This window comes from Scomber scombrus, chromosome 18 (assembly GCF_963691925.1).
Source record: "Scomber scombrus chromosome 18, fScoSco1.1, whole genome shotgun sequence".
Classification (NCBI taxonomy): domain Eukaryota; kingdom Metazoa; phylum Chordata; class Actinopteri; order Scombriformes; family Scombridae; genus Scomber; species Scomber scombrus.
Genome location: NC_084987.1, coordinates 14,701,627 through 14,723,093, shown reverse-complemented (window position 1 = coordinate 14,723,093; position 21,467 = coordinate 14,701,627). Strand labels below are relative to the sequence as shown.

At 39.2% G+C, this 21,467-nt stretch overlaps 1 protein-coding gene and 1 non-coding gene across 2 annotated transcripts; one reads left to right on the top strand and one right to left on the bottom strand.

Moving 5' to 3' along the window:
- The first annotated feature begins 11,003 nt into the window (after nt 1–11,003).
- On the top strand, nt 11,004–19,928 carry sdr42e2 (short chain dehydrogenase/reductase family 42E, member 2). Its single transcript, XM_062439288.1, has 11 exons — nt 11,004–11,441; nt 12,519–12,614; nt 13,410–13,467; nt 13,811–13,929; nt 14,153–14,228; nt 15,418–15,500; nt 16,090–16,227; nt 16,464–16,529; nt 16,841–16,904; nt 17,140–17,213; nt 19,680–19,928. Exons 1-11 carry the CDS (start codon nt 11,004–11,006, stop codon nt 19,926–19,928), a joined length of 1,461 nt encoding a protein of 486 aa, XP_062295272.1.
- An 848-nt stretch (nt 19,929–20,776) lies between these two features.
- On the bottom strand, nt 20,777–20,858 carry trnal-uag (transfer RNA leucine (anticodon UAG)). The gene has a single exon. It is a non-coding gene; the product is annotated as a tRNA-Leu (tRNA).
- Nucleotides 20,859–21,467: the final 609 nt, after the last annotated feature.

Genomic DNA, 21,467 nt, shown 5'->3' with positions numbered 1-21,467 from the left:
ACAAAGAACAGGTGGTGAGACACGAGGGTAGGCTGGGAGCTGATTGGCTGGGGAAGACACAGGGAGCAGGGCTAATGAGACTAAATGCAGGGAAGATATGAAGGGAAGAGCAAACACCAACTAAAAACCCAGAAAACACAATAAGTAGAAGCTGTGTTACATTTTTTTTTAAAGAAGTAGTCTTTTCACCACTCAAGGTTTTTGTTTTTAAAGCAAATTGTTTTATTGGCATATAAAATTGCTTCCCCCTCTGATTTCATTGGAGGGGGGACAATGTATGATGCAGTTAGTTATAATATTACATTTTACATTCTGTTTGAATATGGGTTGCTATAATTCAGCAGATTATGCTATAATTTATGTTGGTGTTTTAAAAATCTTGTTCCATGTGCCCCTTTTAAGCTTTTAGCACCTGCCCCTCTAAAGGTCTCTGTACAGTTCATTCATTTGAACATGGGAACATAACATAATGTGAACGTAAGATGACAAGACGGAGATGAGTAGCCAACTAGTATTAAATAGCATGACGTTGTGGGCTGGTTCTCCATGTCTTCCCCAATTTTTTGAGTCACCAGCCACCACCGCCTGTTAGTCAAAACTAGAATCTCCCAAACACATGTACCTGGCATTGTGCTCTCTAAATATTCTGTCACCAGCAGACTAAACACTCCTCTTACTCTCCAACTCTTTATTTTATATTCAGGGCTTTACCTTTGCCCCAGATGGGTCCAGTCAGCCCAGTAGACCTCTGTCAGTCATCATGCCCCGGAAATTACTGCTGACACATATCCCTTGAAGTGTTTTGCCCCGGTGAAAGCACCCATTATTCACCAGACAACCTTGTGGTATCCTGAAGAGTTGCTCAGTCACTTCAGTCTGAGTTCCCTGTGGACCTTGATGTGTTTGGTATGTTGTTGTAACAGTGCTGGAGCTGGAGGAGAGGCTTCAGGCTCTGCAGTCTCACGGCCCACAGACCAGCCCGCTGACCAGTGTTTATTTCTGCTGGGCCCCACCGTTTATTTTCATGAGGGTATTAATGTCTATTTTGATATGCCTCTTGTGTTATTTTAGATGAGTCATTGGGGAATGTGTGGGTACATGTGAGAACAGTCTGTGCCTGCGCGAGGACGACGAGACGCATGCACAGCAAGGGGACTGGGCGTGCGAGTGTTGAAAACACACTCACACACTTTTGATTTTGTAGGCTTCTGTATCCTGTTGAGCAGCAAAGCTTGTTTCTTTACTGGTGGTCAGCTACACTACGAAGACATGAGAACAAACTATTTTATGGCAACAACTAAATAAGCTTCAGCTCAGTAAGCAGAAATAACACGGACAGTCCATTTGTCTGTAGACTCGACTGTCCTCTGTTTGTCCCTCAGACTCCCACAGTCTCAGGCGGGGTCAGATGGAGGGACTCCCAGGGGAAAGAATGACCTCTTTCAGGTCCTGAAGTAAAGCCTTGAGCTGGCCAGCTTTCATCATGCTCATTATCCTGAAAATCCTCAAAGAGCTGGAAATGACTCACAGAATTTCTATGTCTTCCAACTACCTGAAGTTGAGTCCTGGCAGGCTAAATTTAATGAACAACTCATTCATATATTACACATAGCCTATATAATGACTGTCATTAGACTGAATTTAAATTAACAACTTACATGTTAACATATAGGATGGCAAGTAAACTACATTGATACATTATAGTCTTTAAATGACTAGCACACCCTTTCAGGAAATCCAAGAGTTAGATGAAAAGACTGATAGCTTCTCTCTTGTCTATGCTTAAAGGCTTCGTGTTAAGTTAGACATACCTACCAGCACCTCTACAGCTCAGTAATTACCATGTTGTATCTTGCTTAATTCATTCACAAACCAAAATGTAAAAACAAGGATTTTGGATGGATGTATCTGGCAACCTGCATTTTTTCCCCTTACATTTGTTTTTGTGAATGTGTTAATATAAATAGATAAAATGTGTTAATGGTGCATAATTGGGCATGTTAATAGCAGACTCATAATTATAAGTTTGTAGTCTGTTATATTTATATTAATGTATTATTGTCAACCTCACCAGTTATCCTTAACTGCTCTCTTACATCAATATCTTGTTTTGAGGTAAATAAGACAAGGGCCTTATAAAAACGAGTCCAGAAGTCACTGTTGTGTATCAATGTATTTATTTGAAAAAAAAAAGTTGCATGTAACTGGGCATGAATGTTACTAAACTGTAAACTAAATTAATATGTGAGGATGAACAGTATAAAAAATGACAACCAGTTATAAGCGCAAGACCTGTATCAACATAAAAGTAGAAATTACAGACTTTGAGCAGGATTATATGTACATATTCACAGTTTTTAGAGCATTGACTGTCATCGAGAGTGGCAGGAGATGGACTCAAATGCAGGACGCGGCAGGCAGAATGAACTGAATAATGTCCCTTTAATAAAGATTCAAACATGCAGGCAGAGCAAATCAAAACTAGACTGAACAAAGGATCCAGCAAGACCGAACTGAAAAGCAGGACTTAAATACAAACTGAATTAGCGAGGCGATGAGTGCAGGTGGGGAGAAGGGTGGAGAAACTCGAATGAGGAGATGAAACAGGAGAACGGGAGAGAAGCTTATAGGCTGAGGAAAACACTGGGAAAAAGGCAGTACTAATGAGGAGGATGCAGGGCAGGTATAGAGGGAAGAAGCAGAACAGGCTAAAAAACAACCCCCAGAGCAGCAGAAAACACAATCCTGCTCGTAGTAAATCTTGAATCCATAGTAGCAGCATTATATCAGATATGTGAGATTTATGGAAAACATATGGTGAGGTGTTATTGATTTTTTTTCAAACTTCTCATCCTCACTTTCCTCGCCTCCTCTCACAGATTTCCTCCCCTCCTCGCCCTTTTAGTCTAATTATCTTCTCTTCCTTTGCCCTGAGCAGCACACCACACACCAGCACTGACTGTAGACCGGTGCATACTGGGACTGCAGAAATACGAATGGACCTCTGTGTCACAAACAATAACCACTGACTACACAAAGAAAATATTGTTTTTTAACAGTGGATTTGAATGATTAATGTGGACCTAGCATGAATAGAGACCAGTGAAAAAGACTCACTGATGTGATGCATGGCTCCTGTCAGCTTCACTTCACACTACAGAGAAACTAAAAATCTTTGAGCTGTTCTTGTGTTTTGTTGTGTTTATGTGTGTGTGTGTGTGTGTGTGTGTGTGTGTTTGTGTGTGTGTGTGTGTCTGTGTGTGTGTGTGTGTGTGTGTGTGTGTGTGTGTGTGTGTGTGTGTGTGTGTGTGTGTGTGTGTGTGTGTATGTATGTGTGTGTGGTAGATCAGAGTACACATGCCAGCGTGTTATGGATGGAGATGAGAGGCGAGCCAGACTGACGGTCTCTGTCAGGGACGACTGGAGGACGTTCAAGTCATTGTGATAATTCAGAAGGTGACTGTAATCCTTCTTGTCTTCTCTTCGTTCTTCTTTGCGCCCCCTGCAATTACAAAGCATTTGCACATACATTTAATAATTCCATATCTTGTTTGTCAGTCACACATGAATGCATATTTAGGAAGATGTTCACCTTCAATCCCTTTCTCCCTCTCCTCAGCGTCGAGCCATCAGGTGCATCAGGACTGATTGGGCTCAGCTGATTGTGCTCTGGAGTGATGGATTGAAAGGTAACTGCCAGATATTGATTTCCTGTGAGTCTCTGACCTTAACAAAATTAGGCTTAGAGTAAAAGCTGTTTGTCAAATTCTGCTGTTCAGCTTTCTATGTGAGGTTTTACAAAATATCGTTGCGAGGTGATTAACTGAACAAAATATCCTGACAAAAACATCATGCCAAATGCCAGAAAAGAAGCTAAAATAATAGACTGTAGATAAAATTAGAAGCTCCATTGTTGCTTTTGGACAATGAATAACATTGGCGAACCTAATAAATAGTTCACTCTTTCTCACAAATTGTCTGTCATATTTCTGTCACAGAGCTAAATGCCAGTTCTCTGGTTTAGTTTGAACCTGTTCCTGACAAAACAGTCAGTCCATGGGATACCAGCAGGAGATTTTCCCCCCTCCTCTCTTATGTTATCTGTCCTTGAAGCAGCAGTACTGCTATCATCTTTGTTCCAAGCTTCCAATTTCATCCTCTAAGGAATTACAGTATGTGCCTGCCTGTCACTTTCTCAATTTCTTCCTCCTTTATCTCTGAGCAAGACAGGAAGAAGGCCTCATTCGACGGCCAAGTCAGCTGACAGTTCCCATAACTGAATGAGCTATACTGCCATTATTTTAGGTGTTTTGAAAATTGTACAGAAAATAACAATAGTCCATGCCCTGAAACCAATTTTTACATCTAATATGTGTGCTTAAAAACTGTTCAAGTATAATACGTGTACCATTATTTTATGTGAAATAAATAATTCAAGACAAGTGTATCAAACTGAAATATAAGATGGTGGGGGTCATGGTCATGATGTCATGATGGTTCAACTTCAGCTGGGATTCCCCTGCATATCATTTCCCCCTCTCTCTATATGTTTCCTGTTTCTCTCCACTGTGCTGTCTACTGACGGCAAGTTGCCAAAAACAATACAACAACATGAAATCATAAAGTCTGGGAAACAAAAGCAATGAGCTGGAAGCTGAGAGCTGAATTTCTTTATACATTTGATATATTTTTGCATTTGTATAAGTTCATACATACATACATACATATATACATACACATATACATATATGTTTTTTTGTGTGAGTTTTCTTTAGCTTTACCCCCCAAAAAAAGCTTCATGAACAACGTTGCCAGGCATCATGAAATCCACAACATCCAGATAACACACATTATATATTATGAATTATTGGTCTTTATACAGCACTACTTGGTTAGTATTTAAGTTTCCTTAATTAGAGCATACAGCAGAAGGAAAGTAAATGACATTTTAAGCAGTGAGGATGAGGGGGAAAAATCATCAACCGTGTTCCTTGTTCCAGTAAATATGTTATCCATTTTGTCCATCTTGCGTCATTTCTCAAGTTTTTCCATCTCATGCATCTCCTTGATAATTTCAAAACAATTATCGACTGCAGGAAGGTCCGTCTGTAACCATTTATGAGTGATTGCTTTTTTTTTTTTTTTGCTGCTACAGTCAATATTTTTAGGCGGTAGTTATCTCTCTTTTGCTGTTATTCCTTCTGGCAGATTGCCCGAATAAAGTCACACACGTCAATGGGATATGCTGCATGATTCTCCAAATACTTTCCCAAAATCCCCAAAAAGGTTTAAAAGTCACAATATATTGGCCTTTGCTGCATCAATTTGACTGTCTGTTCCCGACATCTTTAGGGAAGTATAAAAATAATTCAAAGGAGTCTGTCTATTACTCAAGATCCACTTACTTCCCTTTTCCAGCACATAAAAAATATCTTACTATCTTCATTAACAGATGTTTGCTCAGTTGTCATGGTAATAGTTCAGTTGCCACTCTGCTATTTAAGAAAACATGAAAAGCATACTTATACTGAGTATACTGAGTGTTGGTCTTTCAAAGGACTTTTATCAAAAATGCTATGATTTCTGGCTGGCTGCCAGTGTCACCATGGTCAGTTTGGCTAGTGGCTGATTGTAATTTCCTTCCCTGTGTTTAAGGTTGACTGAAGGTCGCTGAGGAACACTTCCTTTTCTCTGTCTATGCTGTCTCGTTTTTGTCAGCACAGACAGTCCTTATGCTGCCCCCCCCCTTAATTAATTAAATTTGTAGGTCAGGTAAGACAACAGAACAGGTTTTTTTAAGCAGGTTCTATTAACTTTTGTCAGTGAATAAACACCCCACTCCTCAGTTTCACAGGAATAACACATGGCACAGATAGTCATAAGTGAGATTTTTATTCCTTTAAAGTCATAATCTTTCTTTTTTTTGGCTTTTCTTTGGCCTCCCAGCTTTCTACAGCATCTCTTGTGTCTCCACTGTGTGTGTGAATACATGTGCGTCTCTGAGCAGTGGGAACAGTTAATGAGCAGAGTAAATGTAGATAAAACCCACAGACTCCCACAGTCTCTACCACATCTTCCTCTGATGTTGGAATACTAATTGAAGCAGAGCGACATTGCCTTTTCCTGTTGTCTTCCAGCTTTTTCTTCACATTTTTCTACATTCCTCAGAAAACAGCACCAACATTATATGACTTCAACATTTCAAGTGTCTATTTAGACAGTAAAACTATTTCAAATGATGTGTTGATATGTTCATCCACTGCCTCGTTTCTCACTCTGCACAGCTTCCTTTCTGTTGGTGTCCTACTTTATCACAAAAGTGATTTGGGAGAGGTTATACATAAAGTCAAGCTAATTGATTTAGCTTGCAAAATCCTCTCAGTGCATTAGCTCGTCAGGCTGAGTGTGACCTTAGAGCACCCGCTTCCTAAAATGAGCATGAAATGAGATGACTAATCCACTTCAATTACTCATTTCAATAAAAAAAATCACACCTGCCAACACCATTTCTTTTTCTTTTTCTTTTTTTTTGCAATAGCTTAACTTTCACTAAGGCGTTTTAAAAGCAGAGATGTTGGGTAATTGCTCTATTTGGGACTTGATTAGTTTAAACAGACTTAACAAGTATAATATCCTCTGATGATGCAATCATATGGTATGCATAATTGCCTGTGACAGCGTGACATTGCGTGTTAGACATGTATTTAGTAGTTCCCCTCCTTTAAAGAATACAATTCAGTCCATCTCTTGGTTATACTTTGGTATTTTAGACATCAGTGTCAAGCTGCTGCAGCGTACATTACCGACTACTCTTTTCTCTCTTTCTGACAGGTGTGTGAAAAAGGATGGCTCCCCTACCTCAGAAAACTTTCAATCCAACTGGGACTCTGGCCTTGTCATCTAGTGTTTATTCATGTAGGTTTGCTGCATGCAAAGTGTTTTTTTTCTGGGTTGTTTTTGTGACATCTTCCATCGCAGTTTGTCCCCTCATATACATACATATACATATCTCCTTAAAAGCTCCTTCAGCTACTCTCAGCTTTTAGTTCACGCACTTCCTGCTCTGAAAACGTCACTGCAGTTATATTCATCTACCATGAAGCCCTGCTGAAGGTTGCTTTGGTGTTTGTCAGTGTGTTTCTGTCTTATTTCTCTCACATTATATCCTTATGACACTTGACTTCTCTCTATTGGATTTTATTAACATTACATAATAATTTGTCCTCACCAGGACAGATTTTTAACTTGCCATGGTTCAATGACTCAACAAAAACAGTCTTTGACCTTTAGGGTAATCTGCAGTGTTTTTGGGACTCTTAGTTGATTTAAATGCTGTTGATTGGCGCCCCCTGCTGATTGATTGTTTAGCATTACTGGAGATCCTCATGTCTCTCTCTGGTCACACTGGTTTTCATTCTCATACTGCTTTTCATTCTAGCATGGCAATGATGACACTTAAATGAAATTAACTAACATGTTGAATATCCAGAAAAAAGAAACCTTTTGGCGAGATTGTTTTGTCAACTTCTGTTTCCAAGGGGAAGGATTCACTTTTAATCTCACTTCTAACAAGCTCTTGAAGTGCTCAGAGGAATAGAAATTTGAACATATGCTGTTTCATTAAACTGGGTAACTGCATCTGCTTGGGGAGATGTGTGTGTTGAGAAAAGTTACTGTGTGGACCTTATGGTGAGATTGTTTTGTCAAGAGAAACTGATATTTGGTTGTATGAAAACAGCTATTATGACTGCAACTAACAATTACTATCATTCTTAATTAATTAAAGATTTTGTTTATTGATTTATCAATTAATTGACTGTACAGACACCCTTCAGAGCTGCCACAAGCTGGTGAAACAGGCTTTCACTGGCATAATGAAGAGTGGGAAATCATCATTCTTGTATATAAAACAATAAAGTCTTAATGAAACGGAAACCCAGACAAATAACTTTACATAATTGATTTTCACAGATGAATAGAAAAAGAAAAAGTTCAAAATTATATCACACTTTTAGGTTATGGGCAGTTCCAGTGCTCAACATTGTCACTTGTACATCTTTCCTTGTATCTCTGCAGCTCAGGTTGCTCTCCTCTCTAATCGCAGTGTGCAGCCCATCCTATTTCCAGCCAGTCCTCACACAGAGAGTTCACCACCATGGGGGGGAGGGTTTGGCAAGGTTGTGGATGAGGGAGGTCTACCATCACCTCCGCCTCAGCAGGTCAGACAGGGTGATGGCTCCCTGCTGACTGTGATTCATGGGTGTACTCTGCAGCATTTAATGAGAAAGTAACTCAACACTTGCTGCTGAAATTATTAGTTTTAAATGATTCCCTTTGTACATTACATTGTCTTCTTAACTTCTTATAATTTATTTCCTATTGGCTATTTGTTTGACATTACTTGTAGCTTATATGTCTTGTATAATGCTTGTTCTCCTTTCATCCCTTTCTGTAGCATACTGCCATGGCCACTGCGTAACAGCCAATCATATTGTGTTTAATAAACCTGCTCCCTCCTACATCTGCAACCTCAGCCTCTGTGTCTTTCTGCACCTCCGCTGGTCATCTGACCGTGAGCGTGTGTCACGTACTCCTCACCTTATCCTTTTAAATATTCACCAAAGTTCTCCCAACCTCGTACAGTAAGATTATCCAATGAATTATCAAGAAAATAAGGAAAACAAAGTGGAGCAAAGTCTGTAAACATGTCAGAAGTAAAGCTGTTAATAATTTCATAACTTGGATCAGCTGATGTTCACTTTGCTGTACAAACACTGGAGCCCCTCGGGGTTTCATACCCTACAGCATGCAGAACTTTGCTAAACAGACACACTGCATCAGTCATCTTTGTACTATAACAGTTACCAGGAGCCTATATTTGATTCTTCAGATGTGTCACATCACATTACATAACAGTCTGGAAATTGGCATTAGTGCATAAGATATGGTGACTGGTAGCAGCAGTCATCCTAGTTAAAAATGTCTTATTTGTTTTCAGAACAGTGCGTACACTCACTGAAGCTGCTGCTAAATGGATTTCCGTCCCTTTTGGGATGATAAATTTGTTCTTAAATGTGATGCATGTCCACGGGGGAGAATATGTCTGTTCTGAAAAAATACAAAGCGTTTCCAAAAAAAGACAGCTGCACTGCCAGAGCTGCCATTTAACCCAAATGAGGGCAGATGCAATCTGAGGTCTGAATTAATTCAACATAAAGGAGGAAAAGAAGTACATTTTCAAAAAAGTGAATTATAATATATTGTGGTTTATCTGCAAATTGCTTTTATACTTGAAGTACAGTCGTTTGGCAGCTGCTTAAGACTTCTTTCCCTCTTTAATTACGTGCAGTGCATTTAAGTGTCAGCTCAGGTTTGGCAGTCTGTCAGCTGTCTGCTTAATAAAACATGATGGGTCTATTTTTGTCCTCTCCAAAAGCACTGTGCACAGGAAGGGACTGCTGCTGCTGCTTACCTGGCCTGTCAAAGATACATCAGTGATATCATTTGATGTCTGACCTCTGACTAGTCTTAGTAGAACCAAAGTTACAGCCAAAGTTACATCTCCCACAGATATATGTATATATGACATGTTTCAGACACCCGCCACACATTTTTTTGCATTTGCAAAAACATCAGTTACAATGATAATACTTATTATATAGATTTAACATTTAGATTGAACATTTATAACCTGATTTATATTTAATCAATTTTCATGAGACAGTAAAAAGAAAAACTTGAATAGCATCATCATGTTTAGAGTGACATTGAATAGCAAGTCACTCTAAACTTTATCAATTGTGACAGTTTCTTACAACATTTTTAAGTTATTAAGTTATTAAGCGCTATCTGTGTCTGTATGAAAATATTAATTTAAGCATTTATCTTACAGTGTGCCTGCAGCCAAAGTGAGACTCATATTATGTGTGTGTCTCAGGACAGGTAAACAGAGGTAAAAAGTCCAACCTCTGACCTCATTCTATACATATGTTTTATACTCATTGTAAAAAGGGCAGCCGATGTTGCTGCTTGTCCACCTGATGCCCCTCGAAATGTGATCCTCACTGCCTGCAGCCTGCGCATTGCATCCAGGCATTACGGTAGGAGAGTCTTCAGGTAAGGGTGCAGGTGATTGACAGGTGAGAGAGGTGACACATCCGGAGGGACCACAAGAGCAAAGCAAAGGTAGAGACCACACTATTTCATGAGTGGCATAGGTATGGATGTGAGAAGTCAAAAGGAATATTAAGGTAAATGAATTACTACATTGGATTGGGTTGTAGGAAAGTATGATGTATAGATGTAGTGGCATTTGGATCTGTGTATTGTTTATTTCTCGGTTTGAGAGATAAATGTCTTATTATGCTGCTTAATGTGACATACACAGTGTCAGAAGTTACAAGATGTGTTAATTGCTGATCTTGTAAAACTTGTCTGACTAATTACTTTCACAGCTTATGGTTGAATATTGTGCTATTCATTCTTAATTTCTTGATGAGGTTTAGCAGTATTCAAATTCTGACGTCCATGACCATGAGTTCATTCTCATATGTCAAAAATGGGCCAAATTTACATGCATGTTATAAATGAGAATTCTAGTATACAAGCTAAAAATATAGTATTTTAGTAGATTCATATACAAAAACTGAAACAAAGATATCAAATATGTCAGGCTGAAATTGTGTAGTCTATGACATTTTGCACCAGACATCTAGAATATTTCCATCTGATGGAAGATGCAGTCATGACAAAGAGTCTTTTGGGATTAATATTTCACTCAGTGTTATCTGCACCTCCAGTGTAGAGGTGGAACAAACTGATACAGTAGGTGATGCTCTTAGAAAGACAAGTCAGCAATCTAAGAACTACTGCAGGTGAAACCTAATCTGCATGTGTAGGTGTACAACTGAAGTAGTGTTTTAATATGATTCTGACAAACATTAATGATATTAAAGCAATGAATAATCAATATATGACCTCCTTCATCCCATCCAGGACGGTCTATGGAGCTGTGCGGTCCCAACATGAGTGAGAGTGGAGGCTCTCTGTGCCAGGTGAAGCAGCTTTCCTGCCACAGTGTCTCCCTTTGTCGCCTGCAGGCCAATGGACACCAACTGCACAACCTCCCACACCTCACCCACCAGCCTTGGGTTAACCACCAAGCTCCGGCTGTGGCCTCCAGCCCAGCCGTGGCCATCCGACACCGGGTAAATGGAGCCATGGCGGCCAGCTGCAGCAGCCCGGAATGTGTGGCCTCCAGACTGGGAGAGGACGCAGCACTGGGCCCGTGCATCTCCCCAGGGAAGGTGCTGGTGACAGGTGGAGCGGGATACTTTGGATTTAGGCTGGGGAGAGTGCTGGCCAGTCAGGGTATGTCAGTGCTCCTTATGGACATGAACAAGCCTCCCTGTGACATCCCTGATGGAGCGAGCTTCTATCAGGTACCTGGTGGTTGAAATCCTTCTTCTCATTGATACTCCTCTACTTTGTTTTCCACATTCTCCTCCATATCTTTGCCCAAAATAAGCCGCTTTAGTACCAGCTGTTAATTACTGTTCAAGTTGAATGCACTTACTCTGGAATACTGTTTAATTGCAGAAGTCACATCTAGTAACGACTATTCAGCCATACAGCTGTAGCTATTGTTCTTTTTTTTTGTTGCATTTTATTTGCACTTTTTCAAGTCTGTTTTAAAATAATAGTCAGAAGGCCAAATTAACATTGACATAGATTTTGCTCAGTGTAATCACTTCTCCTGTTCATACCGGCCATTAGAAGATCCCTTCATAATGCACTTTGAATAAAAGTAATACAAATTTTAACTGAAGATAATATGAGGCTTCAGCCATCTGAGTTAGTCAAATTTGGCACGTAAAAATGTATTGAAAACATTTCTGCATGAAAGGAGCCTAGTGGATTTTGTCCCACATCTAAAAGGGGAATGATTACAACAGGAATAACATGAGGCAGTGTTTTGGGCACCTGAGCTGAGGATAGACATGAGAAATTGTGCACCTATCCTTTAATTTAAATGTACAGTATAAGTTCTCAAACATCCTTCACATCGCCACATGCAGACTTGAAAATCAGCTCTAGTGTTTCCTCACGTCAGCCAGCGTCATTGTGTCTCTCTGGTTTGTCTGCATGCTGGCTGCAAACAGACACAGGTGAGTGATCCACCTCAGAGTGCCAGCTGCTGACTGGGTCAGAGAGGGTGGAGAGTGGAGACATGACTCAGGTTTCACTTGCGGGCCTCGTGGCACACTTACCTTAATTATAACTGTCCTTTAATGGGGTGTTATTGACTCACATTGCCACATGTACCAGTCTGTATCACTTAACCTGCAATGCTCCTAACCTGCGAAAGGCTCGTGTTGAAAAAAACATGCCCCAACTGTGAAAAGTGTATTTATAATCTGTGTTGTGTAATGAATGAAGCATAATTAAACATATTGAGCTTTCATGTTAAGAAAAATGTCCTGAGAGTTAGCATTTTCATTCTTCCCTTGTTCTTACAGAGTGACATCCGGGACTATTCCTCCCTCTATAAGTTGTGTGAAGGGGTTGATTGTATATTCCACACAGCATCCTATGGCATGTCCGGGCCAGAGCAGGTGATCTCCTTCACATCTTCTGCGGCATCGCCACAGCACTTCTCATTTAGACAGAAGTTAGAAAGACAAGAGACACAGGTTTCACTGCATTACATGTATTTTATGTCCTTGTCAGATTCACTTTTTTATTAATTAATCCTTTATTTTTTCTGAAAAAGACAGACTGAGGAGCAACAGTGCCAATCATAATGCTGTAGTAGATTGTCTTTAAGCAGACTTTTCGAGCTCAGTGTTCACTATAGGAATCAGTTGCTGCATCCAATCTTCAGAACAAGCTGGATATGGACCAGAACTGCCTGTGACAAGTGATGATAAATACAATGGTGGTCCACTTAATAGAGCTAATGTTGTTCTCTTCATACATGCATTAGAGAATATTAAAGATTGGCCTTGTAGCTGGATGTTTCGGTTTTGTAAATACATAAACTGATACAGGGTCACACCTCCCTGCTAACACCCTCAGTGCTATGCCAATAGACTACACACCTCACTACAGTTGTTTGTTTACTTGCTTGTTTGTGTGTGTGTGAGTCATGATGTATGTGAAAGCGCATCGTGACAGAAATCTTGTAATATCTGTCAGCAGCTGTCATGTAACATGATGACAAAACAGTACCGATTTCTGACAGGATTTCTGTCATCATCCCAAAACTGAAACTGAGGTGAACATAACGTAAACTGCTCATAACAGAGAAATTAATACACTGGAGGTGAAATGTTAGAAATGTACTGTATCATCCACTATATGAGATGATGTTTTCAAGAAATGACTTTTTTTTCTCCATCTGTCTCCAGCTGAGGAAAGAGCAGGTGGAGTCGATCAATGTTGGTGGGACCAATAATGTCATAAACGGTATGAATACGTGTAAAAATGTTAATACTTACCACAGAGTGTCTCACATACACTGTGATAAACCATTTAAATGATTCCTGAATATCATTTAAATACTGGAAATATTAATGGTAAGAGGGAACTTTACACTCTTCATTCTGATGTGGAAATGAATTTGTCTTTTGTGTATTTTTAGATAACATTTGAACAAATGACTTTCCTTTTTAAAAAAATGTTATACAATGAATGTCTACAATAGCTACATTTATTTTGATTATTTTCAATCTGCACACTCCCACAAAATATTTTTATTGCTCTCATATATCATGAAATGGTGTGATTGCTTTGCTGTTCTCTCTCTCAGTGTGCAAAGAGAGGAGGATCCCCCGGCTAGTGTACACCAGCACCATCAATGTGGTGTTTGCTGGGAAACCGATTGAGGATGGCGATGAGGCTTCAGTGCCGTATTTACCCTCCGATGCGGTGAGTAAAGAGAAATGGATCAAACTGAAGTCTGACTGAAGTCCTAACTTCCAGCAAAACCATATACATTCTTCTAAGTCCATTCATTTACCACCAAAACTAAAGATATTTTAAAAAATCATTGTGGTTTTGTAAAATTATGTATTTGAACATAAAGAAAAGGCAAAAAAACATTACAATTACTGAGAGGGTTGTTTAATGCTTATGTTTCTTTCTGTTACAGCACATTGACCACTACTCCAGAACTAAAGCTATTGCAGAGCAGATGGTCCTCTCAGCCAACGGATGCTCCCTCAAAGGTGTGAAATGAACAGCAAGTGCAATGACAAGCCTTTTCACATTATAACATGAAAACTCTGCAATCAGAGCAGACTGGAACATACAGCTTTTGGTTTCTGTGCAAATGTCATTGTATATTTGAAAGAGTGCTAAGCGATGGTTACCATGGAAACTCATCCGCCCATGTGCGCAATCCAACATAACAGTGACACCAGTTTAAATTTAGAGCTGGGCAGAACAGTACAATTATTGAAGTGCATGCATCATTGAGTAGTACACACACACACACACACACACTGCACATATACTCACTCTCAACCTACTAATCAATGGGTCTTAGGTTCCACTATGTGGTTTACATAAAGAGGTGTGAAGCCTCCCATTTCCTCCTTGGGTGTAACCCTGCACATCCGTACATTCAATTAAGCTTAGAGCGGGGGCCTCTCTTCATTATATACTGCAGGGTAGTTCATCCATCCTCTGCAGGAGGGTATGGTTTAATGTGTTTTTCCACTGTTTCAGGCATAGAGGCCAGACACAGGCATAAATTAGTGCTTTTGTATTAAAGGATAGGTTCAGTTTTTCAGGTCTGGCCTAAAACAATAGTCAGGTACCCAAATGAGAATTTACTTTTTTCCCCTCTGTAATCATTCCTCCTTTTCTTACTGACCATTAAGACATCTCTTCATAATTCACTATTCACAATGTAAAGGGGGAGAAATCCACAGCCCTCACTCAGTGCAAAAATGCATCTGCAAATTTATTTGACACTAATATCAGTCTAGAGTTGTCCAAATTAGTCAAATCAATTCAGTATCTTTTTTAGTGTCAAATTCCCTTTTTTGCCACAATTTGCAGCTGAAAGGGAGAACACTGTCTGTCAAGACACAAAGAGGGAACATTTTACAAAAATTTGAAGCCTCACATTATCTTCAGATAAACTCTCAAAATACATTTTTACACTTTGTACACTGGGTACACTTACACTGAAAGCACATCTGAGGGTATCTTCTAGTGGTCAGTATGAACAGGAGGAATGATTACAGTGAACAAAACCTGTTTCAGGGTTCATGTGGACACCTGACTGTTGTTTTAAGACAGACTTTTGTGAACCTATCCATTAGACATGTGAAAGAGATTGTGGTATGTAGTAGCTAACTGGGCACACAAAGTGTACATACTTAGAGGTTTGAATTCTGTCTTGCGAAGCTGGAGGCCTGCTGCGGTCCTGCGTCTTACGGCCCTGCGGCATATACGGACCAGAAGAGAGGAGACACCTTCACAGAGTGATGGTGAGGGACTGACACAAACACAACTTATAGTTCTGTACCATGATAAATGTAGATAGATTTCCTTCACATTGGCACTGTGGGAAAAAAATCTTGCAGTGTCTGAAGGCACGTCTTGTGCGCCTCCCTGGCAGAATGTGTTCCTGCCTGAAGAGTTTACATTATTGATGGAGCTCTCCGGGGCATCGAGTTACAACCCAGCTTTTCTTCCAGTCTTTCCTCTGTGGGGCAGCTGTGCAGTCTCATGATGCTCTGGGTTTACTGTTGGTCAAGTGGCCAAGAAGGTGGAGTTTTTATGCTTCATACCATATGGGCATGAATTGAAATTAATGGTAACACATTTACAGATATTTGCTTAGAGATCAGCAGTAACATGCACATTATATTGGATTAATTGTTCATAACACGCAAAACTACTAAGGTTGCTATAAGGATTTCTTTACTGGTTTAACTGATTTGTACTTCAAGCTGGATTTTTAGGTTCATTCACATTCATTATGAGAAAAAAATTCAAAATATGAATGATAGGAAAAGGAAGAAATAGATCAAACTGTCCACTTATTGTCTTTCATTGCTCTGTCTCTCTGTCCAGGTCAATGTGGAGCGTCGGTTGTTCAGTTTCAGGTTTGGTGACCCCCGGGCCAGGATGAATTGGGTACATGTAGATAACCTGGTGCTGGCCCACACACTTGCTGCGGAGGCTCTCACGCTAAAGAGGAGCTGTGTCGCTGTGAGTCACACTGTCCACCTCAGAACAAACAGTCAAAAACAATACCACACAGACAATGTGAATATTGACTCTATAATAGATCCCCTTTAGTTCTGCTCTAATACTTGTTTTAGTCAACCTATCTGATCTACACATCAAGACCATAGCTGGGAGATAGATATTTGCCTCATAGACTAAATAAAAATTATATTAAGTGCTTCCTGTTTAACAGGTATTTGTTTTCTGTTCTTTTGCAGAGTGGACAGGTCTATTTCATTAATGATGGACTTTCAGTCAATTTATTTGAGTGGTTCACACCCTTGGTGAGTTAAAGAAAAACACTAGTGATATTTTATGTTTTTATCTCTTGAAAAGAATGACAATATATTGAAGCCACTATCAAGTATTGTCCATGTAGCTTGTTATAGCTGATTTCTGTGCGTCATAAAGATAATTATCCAAAAACAACAGTACAAGAGAGTACTGAGAGGTTACTGGCGCATTACAGATTTTTATGGGATTTGTTGACAGTAAGACAAATCTAAAATAACTCCTGCCTTATTCATTAAAATTTCAAGAATATTTACTGTTTAATCGAAATGTATTTCTTCACAATTTCATGTTTGTATTGCAGTTTGAAAAGCTGGGTTACAGCAGGCCATTGATAAATCTGCCAGTTTCACTCGTCTATTCTGCAGGTAGCCCATTTCTCTTTTAAAGCGGAACTTATGCATTTTTCAACCTGGAGCCTATTTTCATCAGTAATGGGGACAACATGTTATACACAGATTGATGGTAAAATAGGCTCCAGGTTGAAAAATACTGAAGTTTCCCTCTTTTTGGATGTCCCTTAAATTATATTTATGAAAATGAAAATTTGTTGAGTTGCTTGTACTAATAACATCGATACATGTGGGTTTTTTCTATTTCCAGCCATCCTGGTGGAATATTTGCATGTAGTCCTGAGACCTGTGATAGAAGTTCCTCTCCTTTTTACCAGAAGTGAGGTAATGATTCTTTGTTCTTCTATCTCAGGCTTCAACTGAACTTTGGAGATTCAACCATTTTCTGAACCTTAGCGTGCTCTTAATGCAGTTTTAAATTATGTATGGCAGATGAACTCTGTTTGATAGTTGAAAGAAAAAGCAAAAATTTAATTTTTTTTGTATCTCAGCCGACTCAGAAAGCTCCTTTAGCTGTGTAAAGTGAATAAACTCAGTCTGACAATTTGAAAGAGATGCATTATGGATAATGATGACTCCATAGTGTTTAAAGTTGTATGTGAACATATACATGCATACTATATGCATCTACCTAATTGAAAGTAAGTGTGTCTAGTATGTTGGAGATGAGGGGGGCTTAGGTTACCGGATCCCCAATGAGTAGATTCTTGTTTAAGTCTCTGCCACAACAGTGAAGACAGACTTCATTAAGGTAGGTATTTTCCTATCAGCCCCATGCTCTCCCCCTCCCTCATCTGATACTATCTCATGCATGAATTATGAAAAACCAAGGTGAACTTTTAAAGAATTCAAAAAATACTTGCAGATAAAGAAATGCCAAAGCCCTCGTAATCTCTGGAAGCCTTTGACTTCCATCAGCTGATCTATAGCACCATTAAAAACACTGACTTGCATTAAGAATTATAATGAAACACACTTTGCAATAATCCTGCCGGGGGAGGCCTTTACGATACATCTTAAGGAGCCACCGCCATGGCCTGCAATGTCCTCATGAATGTGTGATGAGGCAGAAACCAAAGCTTAGCCTTTGGCCTGCACCTGGAGCTCATTCTGTCAGACAGCTGCTGGCCGGGGGATCGATCATTGTCCTGTGAATAAAACATAAACTGCTGTGGGGTTAGAACAGGAAGTTCAAGATGAAGTTGGCAGGAAGTGACCTCAGTACAGTGACTGTTGCCATGGTGAGTTGAGGTGGGCAACCTCTTGGCTGGGCTCAAATGAACCTGCCAACTCTTAGGTTAAGCCAGCCATCAGGTGACATGCAGAGGAGTTTTTCCTCTCACACATATATACTAGTTTTGAAATCATATTAAAATAGACGCAGATTCAGTGAGCTTAAAGGCTAAGTATGGCAATAGTGTATATATTATCTCATTGTTTGCAAATTCCATGAATAGACCAAAACTAACAATGACTTAATCCTACTAACTAAAAAATGTTGCCAGTGTAGTCAAAGCCTGATATATTTTATTCTTCTGTACCGTAGAGCTCAACTGTTGTCCAAAAAATGTTTAAAAGACACAAATGAACGTCATTGCACTGGATGACATGTTTCTTCATTACCATGAACATGGGCACTGTAGATTTTTTAAAGTCAACTCTATATGTCCTGCTGCTGTAAAGACTGACAGATGACTCATCAGTAGCTGAAAATAGTCTCCAACAAATGCACAATTTACTCTCTAAATCTACAGTGCCCAGCTTTTTTAGAAAATTACTGAGCCTATTAAAAATATCAAAGTGAGAATTGTGGCTTGAGTCTGAGTACCATAGGCAGGATACTGAAACGAATATACATATTGTTGGTGTTCCCAATGACAAAAATAGAGATTAAAGCCAGTCTTATGCTTTGAGAACCAGGATAAAAATATAATTTCAACACGTAAAAGGGCAACAAACCAAGGCAGAATTCAGCATGATTCAGCATTAGGTGCAAAGCAATTTTTGACAAATGAGGCAAAACTAAAAACATTTTCTTAGCACAGCAGCAGTATGAAATTCATTATCAATAGAATTTTGTCATGAGGCATTTCACCACCAAAATATCAGCTTCTCAGTCGGGGACCATGCTCATTGATTAGAAGGGTAATTTTGACTCTTCTATGGCTAGATATTAAAAAGACAGCCTACACACATCACTAGCTTTGCAAACCACATTAACCTTTTTGAATATCATTAATGTCCTGTGTCACTAATGGCTTTTTAAGTACAAATCCCTCTCAAATGAATGAATGTTGATGACAGTAAAAGGGTATTGCTATACCAGAGAGATATATAGTAGAGATGAGGATCAGGTCAGAATGAAAGAGCAGGACTCATCAGTTTGTGGTTGTAGTGTGTCTAACTATGATACTATACTGGCAAAACAATACACGACAACTAGGTATGAGTCATACAGCAGAGCTATGAGGATATTTTTTGAAAGGTGTGTGCTGATTAAAGTGATTTTATGTTAGAAGACAAGAATAACTGACTATGTCTTGAACTGTCTGAACTCATCTATCACTCTGTGTACTTTACATTCGGACACTTTATCCTCAGCCGGTAAGAGGATGCAGTAACCGGAGGCATCCATCAGTCATAGGCTATCAGAATGTAAAATCAAGCTTGCCAAACAGGGGTTAATCTGAACCATTAGCCTGGCAGTGAGGTCTTTAACTTTGGTGTAATGGCCATGACTTCTCTGCAGCAGCTGGATATCCACCTCAAATGCTTAAAATTCTCTTGCAGGTGAGGAATATAGCAGTAAGCCACACCTTCAAGATCGACAAGGCCCATCGAGAGCTTGGTTACTGTCCGAAACCCTACAGCCTAGCAGACTCTGTGGAGCAGTACCTGAAGTCCCGGCGGCCATGCTCCAGCTCACCTCTTTTCAACGTCTCCTGGACCTCTCAGCTGCCCAGACACCTCATTCTGCTGCTGCTAATGGGCCTCAGCCTTGTGCTACTGATGTTGTGCTGCATACTTAGTCAAGACTAATCTGGGTAATCCAAAAAACAACTTTTACGGTACTGCATGGACAGCATATTTCAAACACTTCCCTCTCTTAGTTAGGAAATAAAACTTTTGCTTAGATATGAAAAAATGGCTCACAACTTTTACTACATCACCACATGTGACTTAACAATACTCCCCATAATGAAGAATTTCATCAAAATACATCTTCAGAACATCAGGTTATGTTATGTGTATGCTTCCTTTTTCCTGTTTTGATGTTGGTATACGTGTGTCTGAGCGCAAAACTACCAGGCTACTGAAAGGTATTAAACTAGATTTGTGTGAATGCTCTGGATTGCTCCTCAGTTTGAAGTTGATTTCATTAAAAGGAAAGATATCTAACTTTGTATTACAGATATTAACATTTTCTTTGATTGTACTCAAAGCATGCTTCCAGTTTCTATTATTTATATTTGTTGTGATTTACACATCTTTAGAATTTAATAGCAATTTTGTACATGGTTAGAAATAAGAGCATCAACAATGAATGCCAATTACCATTTTATATCTGTAATGAGCACATTCATTTATAAGTTATTTCTTTCCATGATTCTTCATGTGAGGAAAATGTTGGATTTATGGTCCCCTTTCTACAAAATAAATATGAAGTAGTGTCATGATGAAGGCTGAACTGGTGTTTTTGTGCACATACAGGCCGTCACAAGAGGGCGCACTTGCACCATTCACAGCATTATGAAGTATCGTGAAGCAGTAAAATGAGCAGAGTTAGGCGCACATGCATAACGTGAAGAAAACGTTATCATAATGACACGTTTCGGTTTACCCCGTAGATATCTAAGTGTGCAAACAGCATCAAAATATTAAACACTTGGCAGCGGTGGGATTCGAACCCACGCCATCGAAATGACTGGAGCCTAAATCCAGCGCCTTAGACCACTCGGCCACGCTACCAGTGACACGCAAAATGGTCATTTTAAAATAAATAGCTTGCCCTACCAATGTTTAATAGTAACATTTTAAATATTATCTTTTATGTATTGCGCTGCAATTATATCTAACTAATAATGCCACACGTGATATCAAACATTATAAGCTAAGTTGTACGTTTATAGCTGATTGTCATCATGTTATTGATAAAAAAAAAAAAAAACGTCGTTACAGGCTTGTGTCGTCACTTTCTGCATCGTGACGCTCTTTGACAAATTTGCCCTAACGCTTTTAAACTTTTGATTAGTTATATTTAAACGTGATTAACTTTACACAAAATTTGAAACGTTGAAGTGGTGTAACTTATTATGCTTTTAGTTTCAAAAGACGTATTACAATGTAAAACTCATTAAGAAGACTAGATGGCATTAAAAAAAAGTAACTTGTAAAGAAGAACTAGCAATTAGCAAAGTTAAATTATTAACTAGCATTGCAGCAGGCTCAAAGTCATACATAATTATATATTGATGGACAATGGTGAAAAGTAACTTTTACTCATCTACTGTACTCAAGTAAAACGTTGAGGTACTTGTACTGCTGCTTTATTCTTCCACTCCACTACATTTCAGAAGG

What these genes read in the sequence shown, in the direction of transcription:
- sdr42e2 (XM_062439288.1), top strand. Translation starts at nt 11,004, where the DNA reads ATGGAGCTGTGCGGTCCCAACATGAGTGAGAGTGGAGGCTCTCTGTGC. An exon ending in ATGGAGCGAGCTTCTATCAG is followed by an intron (nt 11,442 to 12,518) that starts GTACCTGGTGGT and finishes TTGTTCTTACAG; the next exon opens with AGTGACATCCGGGACTATTC. An exon ending in CAACGGATGCTCCCTCAAAG is followed by an intron (nt 14,229 to 15,417) that starts GTGTGAAATGAA and finishes TGTCTTGCGAAG; the next exon opens with CTGGAGGCCTGCTGCGGTCC.